At 40.4% G+C, this 22,757-nt stretch overlaps 1 protein-coding gene across 1 annotated transcript in view; it reads left to right on the top strand.

Moving 5' to 3' along the window:
* The window catches only part of PLB1 (phospholipase B1), an 80,756-nt gene that overhangs the window by 27,314 nt on the left and 30,685 nt on the right, over positions 1 to 22,757 (top strand). The window contains exons 21-39 of the mRNA XM_074538595.1: positions 188 to 296; positions 1,175 to 1,226; positions 3,107 to 3,187; positions 4,690 to 4,755; positions 5,451 to 5,551; positions 8,332 to 8,413; positions 9,011 to 9,115; positions 9,718 to 9,813; positions 10,276 to 10,347; positions 10,989 to 11,048; positions 11,455 to 11,515; positions 12,238 to 12,296; positions 14,082 to 14,149; positions 15,103 to 15,146; positions 16,393 to 16,501; positions 20,261 to 20,312; positions 20,454 to 20,534; positions 21,626 to 21,691; positions 22,112 to 22,212. Coding sequence (XP_074394696.1) covers positions 188 to 296; positions 1,175 to 1,226; positions 3,107 to 3,187; positions 4,690 to 4,755; positions 5,451 to 5,551; positions 8,332 to 8,413; positions 9,011 to 9,115; positions 9,718 to 9,813; positions 10,276 to 10,347; positions 10,989 to 11,048; positions 11,455 to 11,515; positions 12,238 to 12,296; positions 14,082 to 14,149; positions 15,103 to 15,146; positions 16,393 to 16,501; positions 20,261 to 20,312; positions 20,454 to 20,534; positions 21,626 to 21,691; positions 22,112 to 22,212 — 1,465 coding nt within the window. The remainder of the gene's footprint in view (positions 1 to 187; positions 297 to 1,174; positions 1,227 to 3,106; positions 3,188 to 4,689; positions 4,756 to 5,450; positions 5,552 to 8,331; positions 8,414 to 9,010; positions 9,116 to 9,717; positions 9,814 to 10,275; positions 10,348 to 10,988; positions 11,049 to 11,454; positions 11,516 to 12,237; positions 12,297 to 14,081; positions 14,150 to 15,102; positions 15,147 to 16,392; positions 16,502 to 20,260; positions 20,313 to 20,453; positions 20,535 to 21,625; positions 21,692 to 22,111; positions 22,213 to 22,757) is intronic.

Below are 22,757 nucleotides of genomic sequence, written 5' to 3'. Positions count from 1 at the left end.
AATCTTGAAGGCAGGGAAATGGTTGTATGGTGGTGAATCTCCATGTTTATTATCCTTAAATGTTGAATTTTTTAAATAGCTATCTTCTAAAGCTTTTTAATGGTCTTTTACTAAAATCTAACCTTTATTGCCTCATTTTTTACCTGCTACAAAAAACAATATTTCAGGGTGCTGTCTCTTTCTGCAGATATTCTCCGTGAGTTCAACCCATCCTTGGTAGGGTATTCCATTGGCACTGGAACACAGAATTCAGAAAATGCCGCATTAAACCAAGCTGTGGCCGGAGCTCATGCAGAGTAAGAGGAAAACTTTTAATTTTAATAGGAATTTGTTTTTTTCTATAAAATTCCTTGTGACTAAAAAAGGCCCAAATCCTGGAATTTGGCAGGAGCACAGTAAGTCTAATAGGCAAATATTTTTAATCCTAACAATAGCATGAAGTCCAAGATATGTGATGAGGACACTGACAAGGACTAGAAACACTGCAAATAAATTAGCAACAAAAGCAATACTTTCTCTGACATTTTCAGCCAAGAAAGCCACAGCATTTTACAGGCACTACTCAGAAAGCTGTCCTGTTGTGAGTCAGACAAAAGATTTCTCCACTTTATAGGAGGTATATTCAAACCCTCTTGTCATCAGGACCAAGAGTTTGTGTAGAGACTGAGAAAGTTGTGGATTGTTTAATTCCTGGTCTGCCAGAGCTGGGAGTTAACTAGAGATCACACCATGCAACCTCTTCAGTGCAATTCATATCCTATTTTTTTTCCACTGGTAACTGTTCTTATAAGACCTACTTCGTTGCCTTGAGGCTGTATAATAACATTGGTATGAGCACAGGCACTTCAGAGCTATGCTTGTTGACAGCATCTGTCTGATGGTGGGAAAAGTGCATTTTCTATATAAGTGATAAAATAGTAACTATGCAGCATTTGCAAAGTAGCCCAATGCCTGTTGGATGCTAATTATTTTCTTTTTTCCATGACTGTCTCAAAACATAGCCTTTGTTTGCTATATCATATATTGCATTCAATGAAAATTGGACTTTCTTTGGAGTTTTTTGGTTTTTGATGTCCATTAGTCAGCTTTCCTCTTTGCCTTGTTATCTGTGCAGTATTCTTTCTTTAAATTTTTATTAATGCATTTTATGATTTTATTTTTCTTTTATTTTTAGGAATGTTCCTGCACAGGTTAGGAGACTGGTGGACCGCATGATGAATGATTCTGTGAGTTCAACATGTCATGAATATCTTTAGAATGAAGTGACATAGCATCATTAGTTTCTACAGCATAAAACTTCCCAGTGCAGAGTGTGAGTTCAGCACAAAATAATCTATAGCTTAGTCTTAAATGAATTTCTGCCAGTATATGATAGCTGCTATCAAGCCCAGGTAATTGTAACCTTTTCATCATTTTTACGGGTAGTGGCTGTAAATGCAGGGCTGTTGCTTCTGCTTCCAACCTGTGCCACCCTGTAAGATAACAGAACCCTTTCTCTGTGAGGATTTTGCTGTGGTGCTATTAATTATCCTGTAAGCAAGTGTTTTTTTCCAGAAAAAATGATACATGCTAGGATGTTGAGGGCAAGCTTTTCAAGTAGCAAATTGTGTGGAGTGAGCCTGTGAAGGGAGGAAGGGACTTGTTTTCTAAAAAAACAAATTAGTCCCTTCTTTCATCTAGTCAGCAGCTGATTTTTGAGGTACACATTCATTGTTACAAATTAATTGATTAATGGTCGTAAAATACACATGAGGTTGAGAATTGCTTGCATATTTCGCACCTCAGCTCGTGCTTTGAATGTTTGCTATTTGTAATTTGACAAATATGCTATGCAATTAGTGACCTAAGTTACACTATAATAGTTTGGCTTTCCAATGGTGTAGCTGGAAAGCAGCCAAAAAGCCTTCAAGATATCTATGTGCATGTTTAGTGTAAATACTCTGGTGTGTACATATTGGCAAAAATATTTGCAGTACCTTCCCTCTTGGTTCACTTTCTTGTAAACAAAATTTCCATCTGATATGAGATTAAAAGGAGCAGCAACTAACGATGAACGGTTGGATGGTTTTCATTCAAAGTTTCTAAGCACTACTCTGCCAAATTTATTGCCCTGAGAACGTTAGCAGAAATGTATGGAAATATCTTTTATTTATATAAATAAATATTATATAAATATTTATTTATATAAATAAATATTATATATTTAATAATTGTTTTTATATAACTAGTGAAGTTCCTTCTGATGAGAAAGCCTGCTCATGGTGGAGATCATATATCTTTGATTTAAGAGATCTTTTTTACTCTCACTTTTGAAAACGCTTGTTGAGTGCAGAAGGGAGTTTCTCCCTCTTTTTGGTTCTGAGACCAAACTACTGAACAGTGTGTTTACTAGCAGGGATATGTTGACTCCAACCTTTGAAAAAGGAGGCTGATGCACTATTGGTGCTTTTCTTACTGGTGCTTTGCACTGAAATTAAAGTATTAGAATATTGAGCACAACATCCACAACATGCTACTAAGCATATTTGAGCCTTTCCTCAAAGCTAAGAAGGGGTTTATTTACTGTAGCATAATTACCTTGATTTAGCTAGCTATCCCTTTGCAAAGTCCTTGCAGGAACAAGAAGTGCTGCAATATTTTGCCTTTATTGTTAGATTGAGTTAATATTGTCCCACTGTTCTTTGCAGTTTATCTGTCAGCAAGTCTGAAATATGTTGTCCCCCAGGGTTTAACAGCAGGATAGCTGCATTATTTATCACACAGTAAAACACATACCACAATTTTTGTATGAAGATATATTTCTAGGACCTGCAGGAAGAGTCACTCTGTATGCACAAGATATTACTAAGAAAAGCATACAGATAGGTTTTGAGCAACAGTTTACTGAAGCAAATAATTTGATGCCATTGATATTGTAATTTTGGTTTAGATCACAGCAGTTTCTACAGCTTCAGTCATGACTACAAACTTGTTTTTGTTGTGGATGCCTAGGGAACGATAGCCATGTACTCTGAAAATGGGAAATTTGTATTTAGTATGTTGCTGGCATCTCCCTCCTTTTCTTTTTTTAATTAAACACTTCTGTTCCATCTCCTTCTCTGTGTAGAGAATAGATTTCCAGAATGACTGGAAGCTCATAACACTTTTCATAGGAGGAAATGACCTCTGCAGTGTCTGTGAGAATCCAGTAAGTTCCCCGCAGCAGGAGCTGGGCCAGCCAAGCCACGAGGTCTTTGCGCATTGCTGGGGGTGAGAGGGAGGAGCTCGGGGGGTGAGACCAAAGTAGCTTAGGGCTTACTCGTGCAGCTCTGGAATGCAACTGTGCTGAGACCTTCAGGTTCCTCAGCATAGTGTTAGAGATGCCTTTAGAACACCTGTAAATGACATAATTGTTGAGACCTTGTTTTGCTGCTAACTAGGATAACTTTTTGTTGCATAGTGACTTTACCTCCTGTAGATAAAATGCCAAGTGTTTTTTACTCCTCTTTGCCTTGTCACACTCCTTAGTCTTACTTGGTACTCTCAGTATTTTCAGTGCTATGGGAAAAGTTCTAAGCACAGCTCATGCTAATTCTATGATTATAATGTAGTATATATATATATATTAAAAAAACATGCATACATATAGCCTTTGGTATGTGTGATTGTAGGGGAGGTGAAAGGCTGTGGCAGACTCCTCACTTAGTGATGAGGATTACCTACTCACAGGCAGTTCAGCACGTACTTGTCATCCTTCATGATTAATTTTGGATGAGGAAGAACAGCAAAGCAGCACAGTAAGATGGTTATAAAACAAGGAAGGAGGAAATTAAGCATTCCTGCCTTCTGCTGTCAACCCAAACACAAAGTGCCTGTTCACATGACTGGGGTGGGTGGCAAGGAGAGCGTGTGTGCATCCAAGGATCACAACAATCTTTGTGTGGCACAAGTACAAATAGTGCCAACCACAGAACTCTTGCTGAGCTGTGACTTAGGAAGTGAATAAGGGATCTGAGCTGTCTGCTTCTATAGAGTAGGCAAGTGGGGCTCTCAATCAACTTCTGCATGAAATTAAATGAGAGAGAAAAAAGGCTGAAAATAAGACAGGTGTTCCTCATAAGAAAGTTTATGTGACTGTTGTAGTCCCACAAGTGAAAAAATAAGTATTGGATTACTTAAGACAATGAAATTAGAGTGTTTAAACCATTAAAATGGACCAAGGAAATTTTAGCACTGAAAGACAAGTATATGAAGTGATTTCATTCCCAGCTAAACACATAAATTTTGCCAGTTATTATTTGTGGCAGGCAAGGAGCAATGGGAGACATGTTCTAATATTCCATACAGCAAAAATTAACTTGCTTTTACACCAACTATTCTCTCCCATATATAGCCCCTGTTAATGAGTTGTTAGCTGAGCTTTTAAGACCAGCCCAAGCAAGCCTAGGTATTGAGGATGTTGTGATGTTTGATAAAACCCTGTGAATTTTCATCCTCACAGGTATCCAGTGGCTGCTAGTTCTTTTCTTGCTAGTGAGATAGCTGTGATGGGAAGGAAGAAAAGCAGAGACAGGACCATTTTGCCTATGACTCTGTTACTTTTGACCCAAGAGTTAGAAACATAAACACTACTGTGAGAGACTCCAGCTAGTCATTCTTGTCCCTACCTGAGTAAACTAATAATAAAATACAACCCTCTTGCTTTAACAGGTACACTATTCTCCTGAAAATTACACCTACAATATACAAACAGCTTTGGACTTACTTCACAAAGAGGTAAAACAAACTTTTCTAGTATGTTGGAGCAGGGATTTTCTGTTCTGTTTCTAAGCAGTCACTCATAATTGATTAAGAATTTATTTTCTTGCATTCATCTGCAGAGTACTGCTGTATCCAGAAGTGTTTGCTTACAGGAAAATCTTTGTGAAAGGCAAAAAGAACTGGTGAAGATTTTTACCAAAGGAATAAGAATGTTGTTGGATCTAGCTGATGTGCTATGGACAAATAATATCAAAAAACATTATAACAATGTGGAGCAAACATTATTAACTGATTGGAAAACGCTTTGCTTGTTCTTTAAACTGCAAATAAGTATATTTTTGTGGTCATTAAGAGAGAGATTCTGATATTCCTCATGAAGAATGATGAGAGTACTTGAAGAGTTAGGAAGTGTCTGGGTCTTGCTGAGACCTACAACAACTTGTTTGGACCTTTTTGAAGCCATCATTTTCAAGTGACCAGCTCTCAACATTTAGAATAGAACTAGGCAGTGCAGGCAGGGGCTGTAATTTAGTATTGCTTGTGTGGGGAATTAATTATTGAGAGAGTACTTTGAATACCTCTGTCATAAATAATACACAATGCTTGAATCAGCAGGCTGCTACCAAGGCCTGCTGTGGCTGTGTAGGGACAAAACCAACACTCTGTTGTGCTGCAGGAGTTTGCTAAGGATTTGTTTGTCCTCTTGGCAGGTTCCACGGGCATTTGTGAACCTGGTGACGATGCTTTACATTCCAAAGCTCCGGGAGCTGCATCAATCGAAGAACAATAGCTGCCCAAAGCTGATCATGAGGTCTGCAGATCATTCATGTTACAGCTCTCATTGCTGCTCTCAGAGGGCTGCATCGTCTTTGTTGCAGTTTTTTCTTAAAGGGAAAAGGATCTAGTATTTTCTTAAAGGGAGAAGGATCTAATATTTCAGACTACCAAACATCTTTCTCTGTGCTTGTCCCTACATTTTGGTTTCAGCGCAGCGCTTAGAAGAAGCTGTCTCTGTATCTGAGCCCTGCTGTTATTGTTTCTTATGAAGGTGCCACTTTTGGCTCCACACTTACCGTGCAAGTGAGTCCAAGCCACAGCAGAGAAAGCTCAGCTGGGCACTCTTTGGTGACAATAGAGAAGACACAAAGACACAAGGTTTTCTGGTTGTGTTTACAGGTTTACTTTTCTGCACTTAAAACTCTCCCTCTCCCGTCTGCAATTTCCAGTCTCTGTAATCTCATTGTTGATGATTAGTTTTATCTCTTATTAGTGTCTCAAGTAGATGTTTTGAATACTTCATCGTGCACCTATTGCTTTATGGCTCAACAATCCTTCCAGACCAGTATTAGTGCACTGCTGAGGTGGGAAACCTGCACCCTGAATGGACTTTTGATGACTCAGATAGGATCCAGCATTGTCCCTTGGAGTTGCTTCTGGCAGGACTTGCTTGTTTTTAGAAAAGCAAATCTCTGCTTTTCTGAACAATTGGGGAGAATAACTTTGTCGTGTAAACATAGGCAGCCACTGGTTTGGCAGGAGAGAAGAGATGCAGCCCTCTTGCTGTGGCTTCCTTGTGGCTGTCAGTGGAAAACTGGGTTTGAAACTCAGGGTGCTGGTACTCCCAGTTGTAGTTCTTTTGAAAATGTAGTTCTTCAGTGCTGGTATAGCCAGTTGTAGTTCTTTTAAAATTTTTATCTATTTATTTTTACAAAGGTTACTGGCTGGAGCACACAGGTACCGCGAGTATCTCAAGGCCCTAATCATAAGACAAGGATAGTTAGCAAAGCCTTTAAGATTAGATTGTCTCACAATAGCTGTGATCTTTCCACATTATTTCAGATGCCATGCTGAATTTCACATTTGCCTGTCTGGCAGCAAGACAAGTTTACAGGGTGATAAACAGAGCCCATGTGGGACAAAAAATGCCATTCTACTGAGTAGAAGAACCACCTTAAGGAGGATTTTGATCTTGAAAGTCTTTTCTTTTTATTCTGAGAGTAGCAAACAATCTAAAGAGAATATGTGTCTGCTAATGTTGCCTAACATGTGTTTGTGGAACTTCTGAAAACACTCTTTAGATTTGTATTGTTCTCATATAGATGTACTGTGGAAGTAAAAGCTTTTGTTGGCTGGTCTCCATTAAGACAAGTTGGGACACAGTAGAGATCTGTGCATATTTTACATATATCAACTGCATCTCTATAGGAGGTATTTCTCTAAGAGCGCTCTCAGGGATGCTTTACTGTGGTCACACTGTCAGGATATTTGAAGAGTCCTTCTTCTAATTTGGATTTCTGAAGTAGTGATGAGGCATGCCCAGGAAGATGGAACATCCCAAAGATATCCATGTGCTAGAAAGATCAAAACCTCAGGGGAGGGATAAAGGTGGCCAACATGAGTTCACAGAATCTTAAAATGTCTCAGGTTAGAATGGCTCTTTCTCCATCTCCAAGGATGGCGAATTCTGCCTCAGTCCTGGTGATTGTTTTGGTGCTCTACCAGCCTTGATGTGATGCACACTATAACCTCTGAGTCTCAGCTGATTAGAATGAATCTGTGGTAACAAATCTTCCATCTTGAAGGATGCTTGCACAGTTCTGCTGAAGCAAAGCATGTTGCACATGTGTACTTGTGAACAGTTTTTTGGGGTGGGTTGGCCCCAGGTGCCAGCCAAGCACTCCCACAGCTGCTCATTCACCCCACCCCAGCAATGGGGAGAAAACAAGGCCTGTGAGCAGGAAAATTCATGGATCAAAATAAGGACCAGGAAGCCACCTACCAAGTATCGTTGCAGGCAAAACAGACCTGATTTAGGGAACTTAATTGTATTTGTTGTCCATGAGCGTAAACATTTAATTACTGGTTCTGGTATTGGAAAAATGAATGAACAAAGAAGTTGAGCAGTTAAAGCACCTGTCCTCCCTTCTTCTCAGGTTCAACCTTTCTCCAAACATCTCTCCCCCCACCCTTGTTACTGCTGCAGGGTACCCTCAGCCCCTTCAGTCAGGCATGGCTTGGGGTCTGGCTCTGGTCTCTCTCTGCCCTCCTTCCTGCTCACTCTTGTCCTGTGCTCCAACATGAGTCCTACACTCATGGGCATCCTGGCTGTGCTTCCAGGATGCCTGTTCTGCCATGGAGCACCTCTTGCTTGTTCCTGCTGTGTTCTCTCCTCTCTCTCTCTCTGATGTTTTCTGCCCATTCTTAGGTAGATTTTCACAGACTCCACCAGTCTGGCTGAGGGGCTCAGCCATACCCTGTGGTTGATTTGCTGGAACTGTGTCCAGAACAGGCAGCCCTGGCCCCTCCTCACAGAGATCACTCCTGCTGCTGAAACCTTGCCATGGGCACACAGTGTGGCTTTTGCTAGCATGGAAGCTTTTCCCCACTTTCTGTTCATTAATTTATCCCTAATAAATGTGTTTCTGCTCAAGAATTGGGGCTATGAAGAAACTCAGAGGTGAGAGGTAATGCTCTCATTCAATGGCCTTTCAAAGAAATCCCTCTCTGAGCTTTTAATCCTGCAGCTTATCAGCTTGGAAGCAAGGGGGGAAAAGGAAGAGCAAATCTCAGTGCTATGCTCTTATCCCACAGGATGCTGTGCCCTTGTGTCATAAACCCTAAGGACAATTCCAACGAGTTAAAGAAGTTGATCTACTTTAACAGAATGTATCAGGTAAGGCACTTTGCATTTGTTAGAAGTTTAATATCATCCTTCTGTTGATCAAGGGACCACAGGTGGGCTAATTTGAAAGTGGGGGACAGTTTCCACTTATTTTAATGATGTATTTACAGTTGTGATTATAAAAAGTAGGATCAGGATCTTTAAAATTCTTTTTCACTAAACCAACAAAACAGATGAGAAGAATAATTGTTACAGAGCTATAGAAAGTAGAATATGTCAGAGAGACAGCAGTTTTTTGATCAGTTACGTTATCAAAAATCAGGCTAAGTCAAACAACATGTTAACTCAGGAACAAGTTTTCAGGCACAGTGTGTCAGCCAAACCAAAAACACTTTGGTGGTTCTGGAAGGACATCTTTTTGACAGAAAACCTAATCCCTAAGCTAGCTGCCAGTCCTTGTCAGTCAGGCAGGCATCCCCAGGCTGCCTCTCTGTAAAGAAGCCTGGGATGGGTGTCTCAAAAAGGTGTCTGCATTGGCTGCCTGGCACAAGCTGGGAAGGAGGGAGGGGCAGCCCCTGGGTGAGGTGTTCAGCTTGATGAGCTGAACACAGAAGAAGGAACCATGACAACTTTTCTTTTACTCTTTAGGAAGGAACCCGCCAGTTAGTGGAGAGTGGAAGGTATGATACAAAGGATGATTTCACCGTGGTTATGCAGCCATTTCTGACCAATATTGAAATGCCAAAAACACAGGTAAAACCAACGAGAAAACCACACCTGGTGCAATGCCACTGACTTGTCAAAATTGTTTTAGCTGTAAATTTAGCTAGCAGTTTCCTGACATAGTAATTAATTATTATATTCAGTTACCATCCAAAATTGCAAGAAATGTTTATGGAATGAGATACTGGGCAACAGGAATACAGACCTTGATTTGAGGCACTGGAATTGGACAGCCATGAAGTAGATATTTTAGGTCAAAATCTTCATCAGGAAGCATTTGCTCTACATTCCCTATACATCAAGTCCTTAAGAGTACTTTGGTAAATGACCTTTGGTAAGAAAACCCATATGTTTCAAAGGTCTGTAATGTGTAAATCTCAGGGGAAATAAAGAAATTGATATCTCTGCCCAGATATTCTGTACTCCAAGTCACAGTGTATTCCTTATTACTTTGGGAATAGTGTATTAAAGAGTTTTAAAAGGCTTCTTAGTTATGAGTTACTAACTTTCCCTGGCCTGGTTTAATTCTGTTTGCCTCAGAGGCCTTGTTATCTCACTGGAAGAGAGAAGACAAAATACACAGCTTGTTGCATATTCGCTGCCTCTGTAACAGCACCTATCTTGTTTTCTAGGAGGGGTGGCCAGATCAATCATATTTTGCCCCAGATTGTTTCCACTTCAGCCAAAAGACTCATTCCCAGGCTGCACGTGCTTTGTGGAACAGCATGGTAAGATTTTTAAAGGTTGTGTTGCTCTCTCCTTGTTCACTTCATCCTGCCCTTGGCAGCAACAACGCCTCAGAGATCCACTAGGTAGTCATGTCTCTTCTGAATTGTGTTTACAAAGGAAAAGAGTGATCATATGAAGAAAAGTCACCTGAACTGTTAGCCCAGTCATATCAAGCCAGTAAATTTCGGGGTATGTTAAATCTGGGTGTGTTCAGGCTGTGTCTCCTGGGAAGATGACACCTGTCAGGCACAGTGACCAGCAGGCCACATTCCAGGTGTGTGGGAAGTAGCCTCTTCAGCACAGAAGGAAACAGTTCATGGGCAGCTGCCAGCAGTGGTGCAGTGCCCTGCAGTTGTCCTGCTGTGCTGCAGAGGTAGTTTCCAATGACTGGCAGCACAGCATCACCCATTGCTCTCTGGTACTCATCTGCTTTTCCTCTGTGCATCCCCTTTTCCCCCCAGCTGGAGCCTGTAGGGCAGAAGACAGATAGTCAGAAGATAGATGATGAGATTGTCCTCAAATGTCCATCTGAGGTAAGTTAGAAGGCTGTCTGTGTTTCTGTGGAGGTGCTGGGGGTCTGTGGGAGCCTTTACCCAGTGCCTGAAGTTCTGTCTCTGTGAGGGTGATCTGCTCCTCCTCCCACACTTTGTGCCAGTGCCACCAAGAGCAACATGAGAGCTCACCCAGGAGAGGATGGAGGGCAAAGAGGAGTCAGCTTCCTCAGAGTCACACATCACAGCTGACCAGAACACAAGGGAAGGGTGTTTGGCATAACTGAGAAAATCAAGTATCCACACTGAATGGCAGAGCTTCAGTGGGGGGGAAACAGAGCAGCATTGGTACCAGTCAGGATAGCTCTGCAGGATTAACTGGGAATACCTTGGGGGGGGAACACAAGCTTCTTGTGAGACACACACAGTGGGGTCCTGAGAGTATTGTCTAACTTCTGTTTTAAAAATATAACCTAGATTTACACTGTTGCTATACAGATTTTTAAAAGGCCTTTCATTTATTTATTTATTTACTTACTTATTTATTTATTTTGAATCCCTCTGTTTTATTTTTATCAAGCTGCTAATCATCTACAGACATCTGAGAGCCAAAGTTTGGGGAATGGAAATCTCCATGTATTCCTCTATTGCTTTGCATTGATTCAGATTGCCTTGTTTTGTAGGCTGAGCCATTCCTGAGGACATACAAGAACAGTAATTACGCATACCCTAACCAAACTGCGGTAAGTGTCAACATCACCATCCCACTGTTACTCTGCTGCATCTGTTCCTGTATGGTAACCAAATGAGTTATGTTCTGCAGCACAGGGGAAATCAGTCTTTGGCCAGAGGGGTTTGGGATTCTGAGTGCATGGCACAGAGTAGGGAAGTATTCCCTGAGTTAGACAAAATGCATCAGAAAACATCTGTAAGAACACATGCTCAAACAGCACTGCTATCAGTACAGGGTGCTGCACTCTTCTGAGCAATACTGAACATGACTATTGAGTTGAGCAACCAATACCTGTCTAGTTAATTACAGGCTGAAGAGGCTCTGGTTTATCCACCTGGCCTCTGCTGGGAAGATCCTAGTTTCTGCTGACTGTGTTTGCTAGCCAAGTGCTCTTCAGCTTTCTTTTTTCTCTTTAGAATTATGGAAGCCATCTGCCATGTGAGGACAGGTCTCCATCCTCCCCTCCTGTAACTTCAGGTAGTCTTGCCTACTTTATGTTAAGAGATTGAATTACCTTCAGCTGTCCTTCAAGATGGATGTTAATTTTTGGTTGAAATGATTGCTGGACTGTGAAAAACATTGCTCAGAGAGGATGTCATGTTTTTCAGCAGATGCTTAACAGATACAATACCACATTGTCCTGCAAGGTAGCATCCTGACTAAGTAGCTTCACTGAACTCACTGACAGTGAAGAATTCAACATAACTAGTGATGAAATCCAGATTTGAATGCCTACATAGTTTATAAGCTATTCCACCTAAATGTCATGGAAAGAAACTGGAAATACAGCTTCATTCATGTTAGTCTGGAATTTAGCAGTATTCAGTTTTTCAAATAACTTCATATTGTCTTTTCCTTAATCTTTTGAAGTCTTTAATGGGCTGTTCCTGTTTTGTGTAATTCTGCATTATTTTACCTTCACTTTGGTGCTGGATATTGTTTTCCACTTATTGTTATTTGCTCCTTGCTCTCCTGTCTTTTTGGTAGCAACGTTAACCATTGAAGTACTGAATAATATGCATATGTTGGTGCTACAATCACAGGAGATGAGCTGGAAAGAACTTCTAACTTATCACTTGGGTATTGCAAAAACAATGTGACAGAGCATCACAATGACAATGGCATATTTCACATACACAGTAGAGGAAAAAAATTAGCTATTTCCTAACCAGGTTCCGCTGTACCTGTTTCCTTTGCAGTGCACTCCCTAAAGCCAGCTGATGTGAAAGTTGTAGCAGCCCTTGGGGATTCTTTGACGGTGAGAATAAGGTGTTTTTACTGTTCTCCTGGTAAAACTATAAACATGTGCCTGCTCCAGTGGAGGGGAAATAGCTGTTGTACCCAGAAGCAAAGATCTGTTCATTCATGGATTATAATAGCAGCCAGATTAATAAAGAAGGTGTCAGTCTTCCAATGTTCCATTCCCCCCACACACATATTCACATGCTTTTGAACTCGAGCAAAAACACAGGCACCTTTAAAGAGGTGCCTAGGTATTCTGCTGGCTTGGAGGCAGAAGAGATCAGATATTGTTGAAATGAATGGGACATAGCACAAGGCTTAGGTTACTGTGCTTTTCAAAGTTTTTTCTGCTTAAGAATCAACTGATGAGCCTGTTTTTCATACTCAGTTCTTTCAGGAACAGAATGCAGCTAAATGGTTTTGGATAATAGCATTTTAATAATTTTAGCATTAATGAAATAAGGAAGTATGGTGTGAGAGCCCTCTGACTAAATGCCCTTCAAAAGATATTCAGTCATTTTATTGTGCCTGTTTTAACTGGCTTCTTGATCATGATACAATTCTTGCTGCTGATGATTATCTTTGGTGGTCAAGAAGGAATATGTTTCAAAATCCAGACATCCTATATTCCAGTTATGCCTTTCTGCCTTATGTTTTCATACTGTTCAAAGATTGAAATTCTGCAACTAGTCAAAGGAAACACTAGACAGAAAGATGTAATGGGAACATAGGTTTCTCTGAATCTGAGCCATAAAAACAAACACTTTGTGTGTACAAACCGTGAGCCCTTTACAACTCTGGCAGACATGGTGCTACAACTCCTACACACAGGAGGCTACTGAAATAAATAGAAGCATTTTGATGTAAACCTGCAATATTAATAAAAGAAATACATTCTGTATATGGTCATGGTTGCTGCATTGTAATATCTAGGGCAGTGCAGTGTTTCTGCTTCTAAGTATAGTCAATAGGAGCTGGGAATAGAACCTGCTTTCATAGAACATGCAGTGCTGTATTGCTGTCTTAGAGCTGCACTTGGCTTGTACATAGTTATTCTGAGCACCAATCTCCATTTATTTCAAGGAAGTTTATACATAGAAGGAAATGTAGGGTTGTGGTTTAATCTAAGGTGGCAGCAAATAGGCTGCTTAGTACTGTACTCAAGTACTAACATGCACATAGATTTAGAATGAAATTATACAATCACAGCAGGAACTCTGCTGATGAATTCTATTTTATGAGGGGTGTAGTTGCTAGCTTGCCTCTTTCTTTGGGGTAAGTGTAGAGAGTGCTTCCTCCTTGCTCCTGTTCTGCTATAAATCTTTCAATTTAACACAATGATTTTCAAACTGGTATGTATGAGTTATGGTGCTCCTTTCTGATACATGCTTATTTTCTCTGCTGAGTTCATGTAGTGTTTCATATCATTAGCCATTTTGTGTGTTTGATTGAGATGTTTTCATCACTGTTGACTAATGCAACTGTAAAAGAGTTATTTGGTTCATGTAGACCCATGTCTGTGTTCCACAGCTCCATCAAACATTTTGTGTCATGTATAGAATATGATTCTTTTAAATAATTTTGAAAGGTATTGTTGTATCCTTCAGGATAAAGGTTTGGGAAAAATTAGACACATTTTAAAGCTTTGGAAGACATCCACTCAATTAAAAAGTAAATAAAACAACTATGTAATTCTATTTAAATTAGTAAATTGTATTTGTTTATGTATTTGTATTACTAGTTACTATTGCATTAGTAATTGTGCTTTAATTTCATTTGGTTAATGAAAAACAATGTCCAGGCTGGTTCAGGAATTGCCTCAGACACCCTTCAGGATGTGGTCACTCAATACCGGGGACTGTCTTGGAGGTAAGTCCTCAGGCAAGGTGATGAAGAGATATGTTTTGGGTCTTTCAGCTGTCAGAAAGCTGAAAAAAAGGTTACTTCTCAGGGTAGCACTTCTTGAAGGTGTATCAAGATTTTGTCATAAGGGGAGCTTTACAGAAAACGTTTTCAACAATTTAAGCAAGCTTTTTGATCTCTCTCATGCTTTCATTTTTGGCTGCCTGCAACAGTTTGTATTTATATGTTGGGATGTCAGGTTGGAAATGTACAAAACAAGTCAGAACTGGTTGGTTTTAGGACTTCTTCTCAAAGTTTTCTATTTCTGAACTTTTGTAGTGTCATGGAAAATAGTTTGTTTGGCCAGAGAGCTTTTGCCACACATAGCAACACACAGTCATAAAAGACTAAATTGTTTTGCTGTTGTGGTGTAGTTCTGTTGATATTGACTGAAGCAGTTCTGTGTAAGCTGGAGCGTGGCCTCAGTATGTCCTGTCAGCACAAAAGCTGGAGAAATATATCCCTGTGCAGAAAGCAGGAGGAGTGAGGAGCTACTGCTGAAGCTCTCTTGTCACTCAAGGTCTGTCTGTGTTTGGTGTTGCCTTAGAGGGGCTTCATGAGGCTGGAGTGGGCCTCAAAGGTGACCTTCTAATCTGCAGTACTTAAATATGAATTAAGCATTTGAGTATGAAGCTATGTCAGACATTTTTCTGCCACTTGATAAAATGTCCATCTGTACATTTTATACCCCTGTACATCTGCAAGAGCAGTAAATCTTTCTGACAAGCATCTTCACCACTGAAACCTTACCTGTTCTCCCCAATAGCACTTTGACTTCTGTTGTCTCCATGGATTCTCATAGAATGATATTACCAAATTAATAACCCTTTGCTTTTCCCCATGATGTGTGGCAGGTTTTCACATTGTTTCTTGTGTCCAGGTAAGAGGTGAGTGACTGGGATTTTTCTTTCTCATTTTAGTATTGGAGGAGATGAATCGTTGGAGAATGTGACTACTCTACCTAGTAAGTAAATGCTTTGCTAGATATAAATGGCAAGATTGAGGAGATGCAGTGGACTAATTTCTGATAGATTTATAGAGAGCTTTTAAGTATCTCAAAGCTGCTTAATATAATTAACAAGAACCTTTAAAAGAAACAGTATGCTACAATTAAAAAATAAAAGGTTGCCTTCATCAGTGAAGCTGAGAACAGATAGAAATTCCCTTACTTTCTTTTCCCTCTCCCTTTTCAACTCTTTGGTGAGTATTATTTGAATTTCTAAATAACCTTGTTATGTCCTTGGTCATGACGTACTTAACATTTGCTTTTAATAAATATTGTATCACAATTTTTCCAAAAGAAATATTTGCACAGGGTAGGCCTCTTTGGTAAATAAAGCTGCCTACTCATACATGTAACCTGAAGGGAATAATTTTAAATTTCTCTTCACTGAAACTTGCAACTTTACATAGCTCAGGCTATTGCTAATGTACAGCCACATGACTTTCAGTTTGGATCAGCTGTAGTAATAAACTTCCATTCGAAGAGGAATGGAACAGTAAACTGTTCTTTTGTGTGTTGACCATTATTTTAAGCAGAATGTAACAGGAATATAATTAGAATAAGCAATTAATTGATTCATTGAGTCCTATTACACTTGATAAAGCCCTCACTAAAATGTGGTTAAACTCGGTCTTTGAGATTGAAGTAGACTTTATAGTTTACAATGTGGCCATGTTCACTTTCAGCTGTAAGTTACTCTGCCAACTTCCTTTTGGAAACTACTATGGAGAACATGGTGTAACTTCATCAGAGTCATGCACCTGAGGCTTTTTCCTTTACATTTGTCAGTAGTATGAGATTATGCACAGCAGTGAAGCAGACCCAGATGCTTCAGTTGAAAACCAGCTCCGGCTGGGCAGAGGGACCCTTCACACTCACTTCACGAAGTCAACATCATATGACTGATAATTTTGTTTTAGGCTTTAACCACTACAAAATGAGAGAGAACTGTACACTGTACTCCCTAATTCTGCTCATCTTATCTGCTGGTGCCAGTGCAGGGCACTGCAAGCACGCTGCTGTCTGAGTCACTGCAGTGGGTGACCCCTCTCCCCACTGCTTGGTGAATCCATCAAAGTTGACTGGCAGCAGCAGCAGCTGTCCTGTCAGAGAGCAAAACTGTGTCAGTGCTGGTGTGTTCTTGTAGTCCCTGCAGGCAGGGAACAGCTGCAGTCTTTTTGCCTTCATTGCCACCTCTGTTTTTCAGACATCTTTCGAGAGTTCAGTGTTATGATCACGGGCTACTCAACCGGTATCGGGAATGAGAATGATTCCAATGCATTCCTTAACCAGGCAGTTCCTGGAGCACTGGCTGAGTATGTAGCTTTTTGTTTTACATTTGTAGGTGATGGATGCTTCATCTAATTGCCTTTCAACTGTCTCATGTGCTGTCACAACTTGCTCTGAAGAGCAAGCAGAACCAGTTGAGTTAGAGTGGAAATTGGCTCAAAACATGTTAAACGTATGGGTTTATTTCATAGCTGAGCTTTCAAATGAAACTAACTGTCTCCTTATGAAATCCACAAACAAGAAACTGGCAGAAACAGTTGGGAGGTTTCTACTCTTCCTGTTCAACATCTATTCATTTATCTATTTATCAGTCAGTAAATCTCTGAGAAAGTGAATGATTTTATAAATTAAGCATGTAATGAATTGATAAGAGAAACTAGGAGTAAAGCAGATGAAGTCTTATGTAATTCTGGCCTCAGGTTTCTGGATAAGCAAGCAGGAAAGGACAGGAGAGAGATGGAGAAAAAACCAGTCTAGAATCTTAAGAAAAGAGGATTACTAATGGTCATCCATGGGTTTTGGTGCATTGCAAACCTGGTGCAGCTGGAGCCAGTTCTGCCAATATAATAGGGATTGTAATGTTTTGCAGTGACCTGGATTTGGCTCTTTGCTTTTAGTCACACCTGGGAAGCTCCATGAGTTGAGCTTTGCTATATTTTTTATCCTAGAAATCCCTGGATACTTATTCAAAGTCAGTGCTGTTTAATTAACAAAGCAGATGGCTGCTTGAATTCAGTCATACTTTGGGCACAGAGTCTGGCAGACCATGCCTGGATTTGACATTGTGAGTTGCTATTACACAGACCTTAATTTGTTTGTTTAAAGAAAAATTCATCTTGCTTCCCAAAGGAGTCTTGGAAATGAACTTCAGAAGCCAAGAGAGGTGTTTGTGTTTGCTGTATCTAAGCAAAGATTATTAGGATTTATCAAGTTATTTTATTGTGCTCCTGTAGGCCCTGTGTAACTTCTGATTCATTCTGGTAATCTCAGTAAATACTTGGATTTCCTGGCAGAAATAGGTTGCTAGGTCCCCTGCTATATCCTACAGCCCCCACAGAACTGAAAGAAGGCATTTTTTATCTGGTGATGAACAAATGTAACTGTGTATGTCAGTGAAATGTGCTTCAGCCATCAGTGAGAATTTATTAATGTACTGTATGCAGCATGTATCGTCATTACCTCCAGTTTTTGCTTGTTGCATGAAAGAATGAGAGAGGTGCCTGTCTCATATTCTTTATCAGCTAAATCCCAAAAAGGTTTAGTGGGAGAACTTGAAGCAGGATACACAACCACTGAAGTCACCATTATGACTTAGGACAGCTTGTATCAGCAACTGAGGCATTGCTATTAAATAGCTATTTGTTAGCTGTCTGAAATGAGTTGATGGATGCTAGTCTAATGAAAATTGCCTATTTCATCGATAGCAATTAGTCTTCTCTCTTCCCCTGCAAGTGACTGGACTGGATAAACATGATGAAATTGAGCTGTCTTTGTTTTGTAACCATGTTTTGTAAATGTTCAGCAAGGAGACACAGACAACAATCATGCCAGATTTCTGCTTGTCTTCTGTTGTTTCTCTGTCTCATAACTCTCTGCAGAAAGTTGTGCAAAAGTAGTCCTGTAAAATACTATTCTTGAGCTCTCAAACACTTCTTTTGAGGCTCTGTCCTATAATGTTTTGGTTCTTGATAATGTGAGAAGGTAGCTGAGAAGGTGAATTCTTCCTAGTCAAGTACTGAAATGTATTGCAACATAAGGAAACGTTTCTCCTGCTTTAGATATTTGACCATGAAATGATGATGCAATACAGCATTTATTCTTCATCAGCCAAAACCATCCATTTTTCAGTGATTCATAGGGCAAAAAAAGTCCACCAGCTAATGCTGGTATTGAAGAATTGTTACCTGGCCTGTCTTGCTTTATGGTTGTCTGGAAAGTGCTTTCCAGAGGCGCTGGGACATTTCTGAAATGCGATTATTTTGCAGCCTTACCAGCTTGTAGAAACCAGGTGTAAGGGTTTCTTAAACTTAAATTCATGGCTGCTATGAGGAGCTCTTTATTGAACTAGATGAAAATGTAGTAATGTAGGTCTCATATAGCAAAATGTTCCTAAACCTATCTGCATTCATTGCCAACATGATAGTTTAAGGATAGATCTAAGTAATGTTGCTGAAGCAGAGCCTGGCTGAGGTCTCTAATTTCATGTGGAAAATAAAAAAGGAGGTTAAGAATTTAAGAGTAAGAGGAGAAAACAGGTGACAGGAATTGTGAATATCTGTATTTCCCATTAGCAGACTGTTTCCATTGGTCAAGATCTAAATTTGGTTGAAACTGCAGTTCAAGGATAGATCATTGCTGGCACTACTTCATTCAAGATGTTATTGGATCTTGCTGACTGCATTGGCTCAGGATGCATCAGCACCTCACTGAATGTATGAGAAATCAAATATGTTGTGGACCATCAGATCAATAAGTGGAGTTTTCCTCTGTGTCAATATTGTAGATGATGTCTAGATAAGAGGTTTCCACAGTAAGAGCAGAAGGAAACTGTGACCACTTGTGGGTTGTGATAGATATAAATAAGTAGGTTATGACATTGGAAGGGGTAATGGTGATAAGAACTACTACATGCACACAGTGCACAAGCAGATGTATGTCAGGGCTCATTCCTCAGCAGCTGCTCCCATGCCAGTGTTAGATCAGTATTCAGCTGAACAGGGGTGGTGAGAGACCTCTCTTTTTCCTACAGTAAACAAAGCCTTGCAAAGGGGAGCTAAACTCTGGTTGCCGTACAAAACAAGTGTCATGCTTATTAATGTCAGATTATATGCTCCCAGAAATGACAGACAGCTAGTGTCTCTCACAAGAGCCTGGAGGGAGATGCAGCTCATTCTGAACCACAGACCTGCCTGGAAGGTCACTGCTTTCTGACCCCATTCTCTTCTCTTCCCTGTGCATATTTGAAGACCAGTCTTTCAGGGCAAAAAAAGCTGAAGCACTCAGCCTAGGTAACACAAAACTCATTGCACTTTAGATTATCTATCTATCTATCTATCTATCTATCTATCTATCTATCTATCCTATATATCTATCTATCCTATCTATCTATCCTATCCTATCTATCTATCCTGTGTGTTTATATATATGTACAGAAAAAATAGAAGGAGAGTACCCACCTGGCTTTTGGAAAGCAGCAAGGCTGTCATCTTAATTTGTCTAAGTAACCTGGAAGGTTTCTTGGATTTTTAATTACCCTGGAAAAGTTGTGTACACATAGTGTACAGTTATGTGCTGTAGGTGCAAGCTCCAAAAATGAGGAGGGTGTGCACAGTGAGCTCTGAAACCTACATTTTTCAGGGACGTTACTCAAGAGGTCAGCTAAGGTTTGGTACTGGGGATTCCTGTGTTTTAGTCTACAAGGAATAGGTTGATAGCAGCCTGCCTCTACAGAGACCCTCTGCTTACAACTGTTGCCATATATGGCTTTTCAGCTGTTTTAGGTGCTAAGCACTGTAATGGGAGCTGAACTTACAGTTCCAGATTAATTGCTGAACTTGAGTGAAATCTGTATTCATCAATAATATAATATAATCAAGTTTGATTTGATGTTGATTTTATTACCAAGATGTGAACCTGTAATTTTATCACAGCAACATGAGTATTGTACTGTGTCCTCACTCAACCTTTCTGATATCTGTCAACTTGATTTAAGATGTCTGAAGCATGGCAATGTTGATCTCTCAATGCGGGTGTTACTTTCACTCACTAGTTCTCCTTCTTTCCAGGCACTTGCCAGCCCAAGCAAGAAGTCTTGTGAGTCTTATGAAAACTGATCAGGTAAGTTGTCTGGGACCCCTTCAAACTTACAGCATGAATAGGCGTTGCTTCACACAGCAGATGCACCTGCAATGACACCATGTGCATCTCACAAAGGTAAAGAAATTCAGACTCGTTATTATTTTCTTCTTTATTGCACAGAGAATTGACTTCAGTGCTGACTGGAAGCTCATAACAGTGCACATTGGAGCCAACGACATGTGCGTCTATTGCAAAGACCCTGTGAGTAGTGACACTGGTTATCTCCAGCTGTGCTGTCACTGCAGAAACAGCTCAAGGGAAATCATAAAGCCTTCACAGAGATAAAATGAGTTATATGTGGGCTGCTGTGTGTTTTGACAGGGGTTGTTGCTGGCAATACCCTGATATAAAAAGTTACCAGCAGCAGAGTAGCATGGTTTTGTTTTCTCTGGCTTACTCCAGGATGAGAACCACTGCTTTGGCTACTGTTTTTTGACCGTAAGCAAAAAAGGGAAGGGAAGAAATGCCTCACTCCTCTGATGTGGTAACTGCTCTGCTCTAGCTTGGCCTCTTTAGGCATCCAGGAATGGCAGTGGTAGTTCAAAGGGGTGCCACCCTACAATTGTCACCACACCATAACTCACAGTGTGGGGAGGTGCTAGGACTGCTGAGGTGTATATATGAGGGGAGTTGCTGCAGTCTTATTTGAATGTTATGCTTCTCTGGATTGTGGAGAAGCCTTTAGGGCTGCCATAAGGAGGTCATGGGAGCTGAGTGGGCAGGCGACAGGGAGAGGCCAGCTATCACTGCCAGCTCTCATTCTCTTCCCTTTAATATGCTCACTTCTTATGAGCATTTTCAATTCTTCTGCAAACCCTTGTGCTTGAGAAATGTGCTTCTTCTGCAGGAGCCTTGCTAGGCTTCTTTGCTGCTGCTGCTGCAAGTTTTATAGCCTTATTTATAGCCATGACCTTGACTAGCAATGATTTCACATAATTTTATGAGAGCTTATCAGCTGGCTGTGAGCATGCTTGTGGCTGCTTGGTTTATGCTGTTCAGCATGCACTCAGATTGGGTTCCTTCCTGCATTTTTACATGAAGGGCCCAGTGAATTTGGGTTAAATGTGCTGCTACTCAACAAGGTTTATTTTAAATCCAAAATTTCACCGAGCCTCCCTATGTTTTGGATCAATTGCTATGTTAGAGTCCCCAGTCTCTAGAAAGAAGCAAGAATATTCTACTGACCACAGTGTTGTAGGGCAGAAAAGGAAGTGAATTAATGTGATTCTCCAGCCTCACAACCTAAACTCCTTGTGTCTTCATTTGACAGTAATCTCTTCTGTTTCTATCAGGATCACTACTCAGCTGGGAATTACATCAAAAGGATTCAAGAAACTCTTGATATTCTGCACAAGGAGGCAAGTACTGTGAAATTATCCCAGCATTCTAGCTCACACTGAGATGTGACTGACTGATGCTAGCTCTTCTGTTTGTTTGATTTTTTGGGTTTTTTTTTTTTTTCATGCTGGTACAAAACATATGCTGTCGACTTGTACAAAAAACATTTCCTTTTGTCTTGTCTATCTGTAGTAGTGAGATGCAGTCTGAAATGACAGATAGAGCTATGGTGTGGGGAAAAAATTGAGCTATGGTGTGGGGAAAAAAAAATCAAAAGTTGATTTGGGGAAGTTTGTTGCTTTTTCAATCTTTTTAATTTTTTATCCTTCCAGTGGTGGAGAAAGGGAAGTGGTGTCAAATGGCTGGACTTTGGGGTAAAATAAATGCACTGTGGGCTCTGTAACCAGTTTCTTCTCAACAAAGTCTTACTTACCTTTCAGGTTCCAAAAGCTCTAGTGAGTCTGGTTGATGTGGGGGACATCACTGTTCTGAGACAGTTATTTGTGGACCCTTCAGGGCAGTGCCCCACTTACTTGGCAGAGTAAGGCTTGTTTGATTTCCTTTTGTCCTGTTTGTGTTCTTATTTTGTGCTTCTCTCATAATTTGAACTGTTGTTTAAAGGTAGCAGCACAGTCCTGTGGACTTCCTTCCCATGCAGTGCTGGCATCACCCTTCCTCATGGCATTTCCTTCTCTTGGCTTTGACCGGTTTTCCATGTCTAGAACTGGACATAATGTACACCTCAGAGGCTAGGGTTAAAGTTACTGAGACAGGGTTCTTCAAGAAGGGGTTGAAGTGCACAAACATTTAGATTTGCAAGCCTTTTTTTGTGATGTTTTTGAGGAGTAGACAGGTTTCCCCTGTTTCAGAGGCTTTAGTGCTATGGGTAATTTGCATTCTTTGCTGACCTTTTAGACAGAGACAAATTCTCTGTCTTGGGAATGCAAAAGGAATTGTTGATTGGAAAGGTGTCAGCTCAGAAGTAAAACAGGCAGTACATTTCAAAATACTATTTTCTAGTTCCCCAGGGGCTCTGGTGTGCACCTTTGCCAGTCTGCAGGGCCTTTGGATGCCAGGGTGAAATTA

Source organism: Zonotrichia albicollis, chromosome 3 (assembly GCF_047830755.1).
Source record: "Zonotrichia albicollis isolate bZonAlb1 chromosome 3, bZonAlb1.hap1, whole genome shotgun sequence".
In the NCBI taxonomy this organism is placed as follows: domain Eukaryota; kingdom Metazoa; phylum Chordata; class Aves; order Passeriformes; family Passerellidae; genus Zonotrichia; species Zonotrichia albicollis.
The sequence above is the reverse complement of the archived record's forward strand: the minus strand, read 5'-3'. Positions and strand labels throughout refer to the sequence as shown.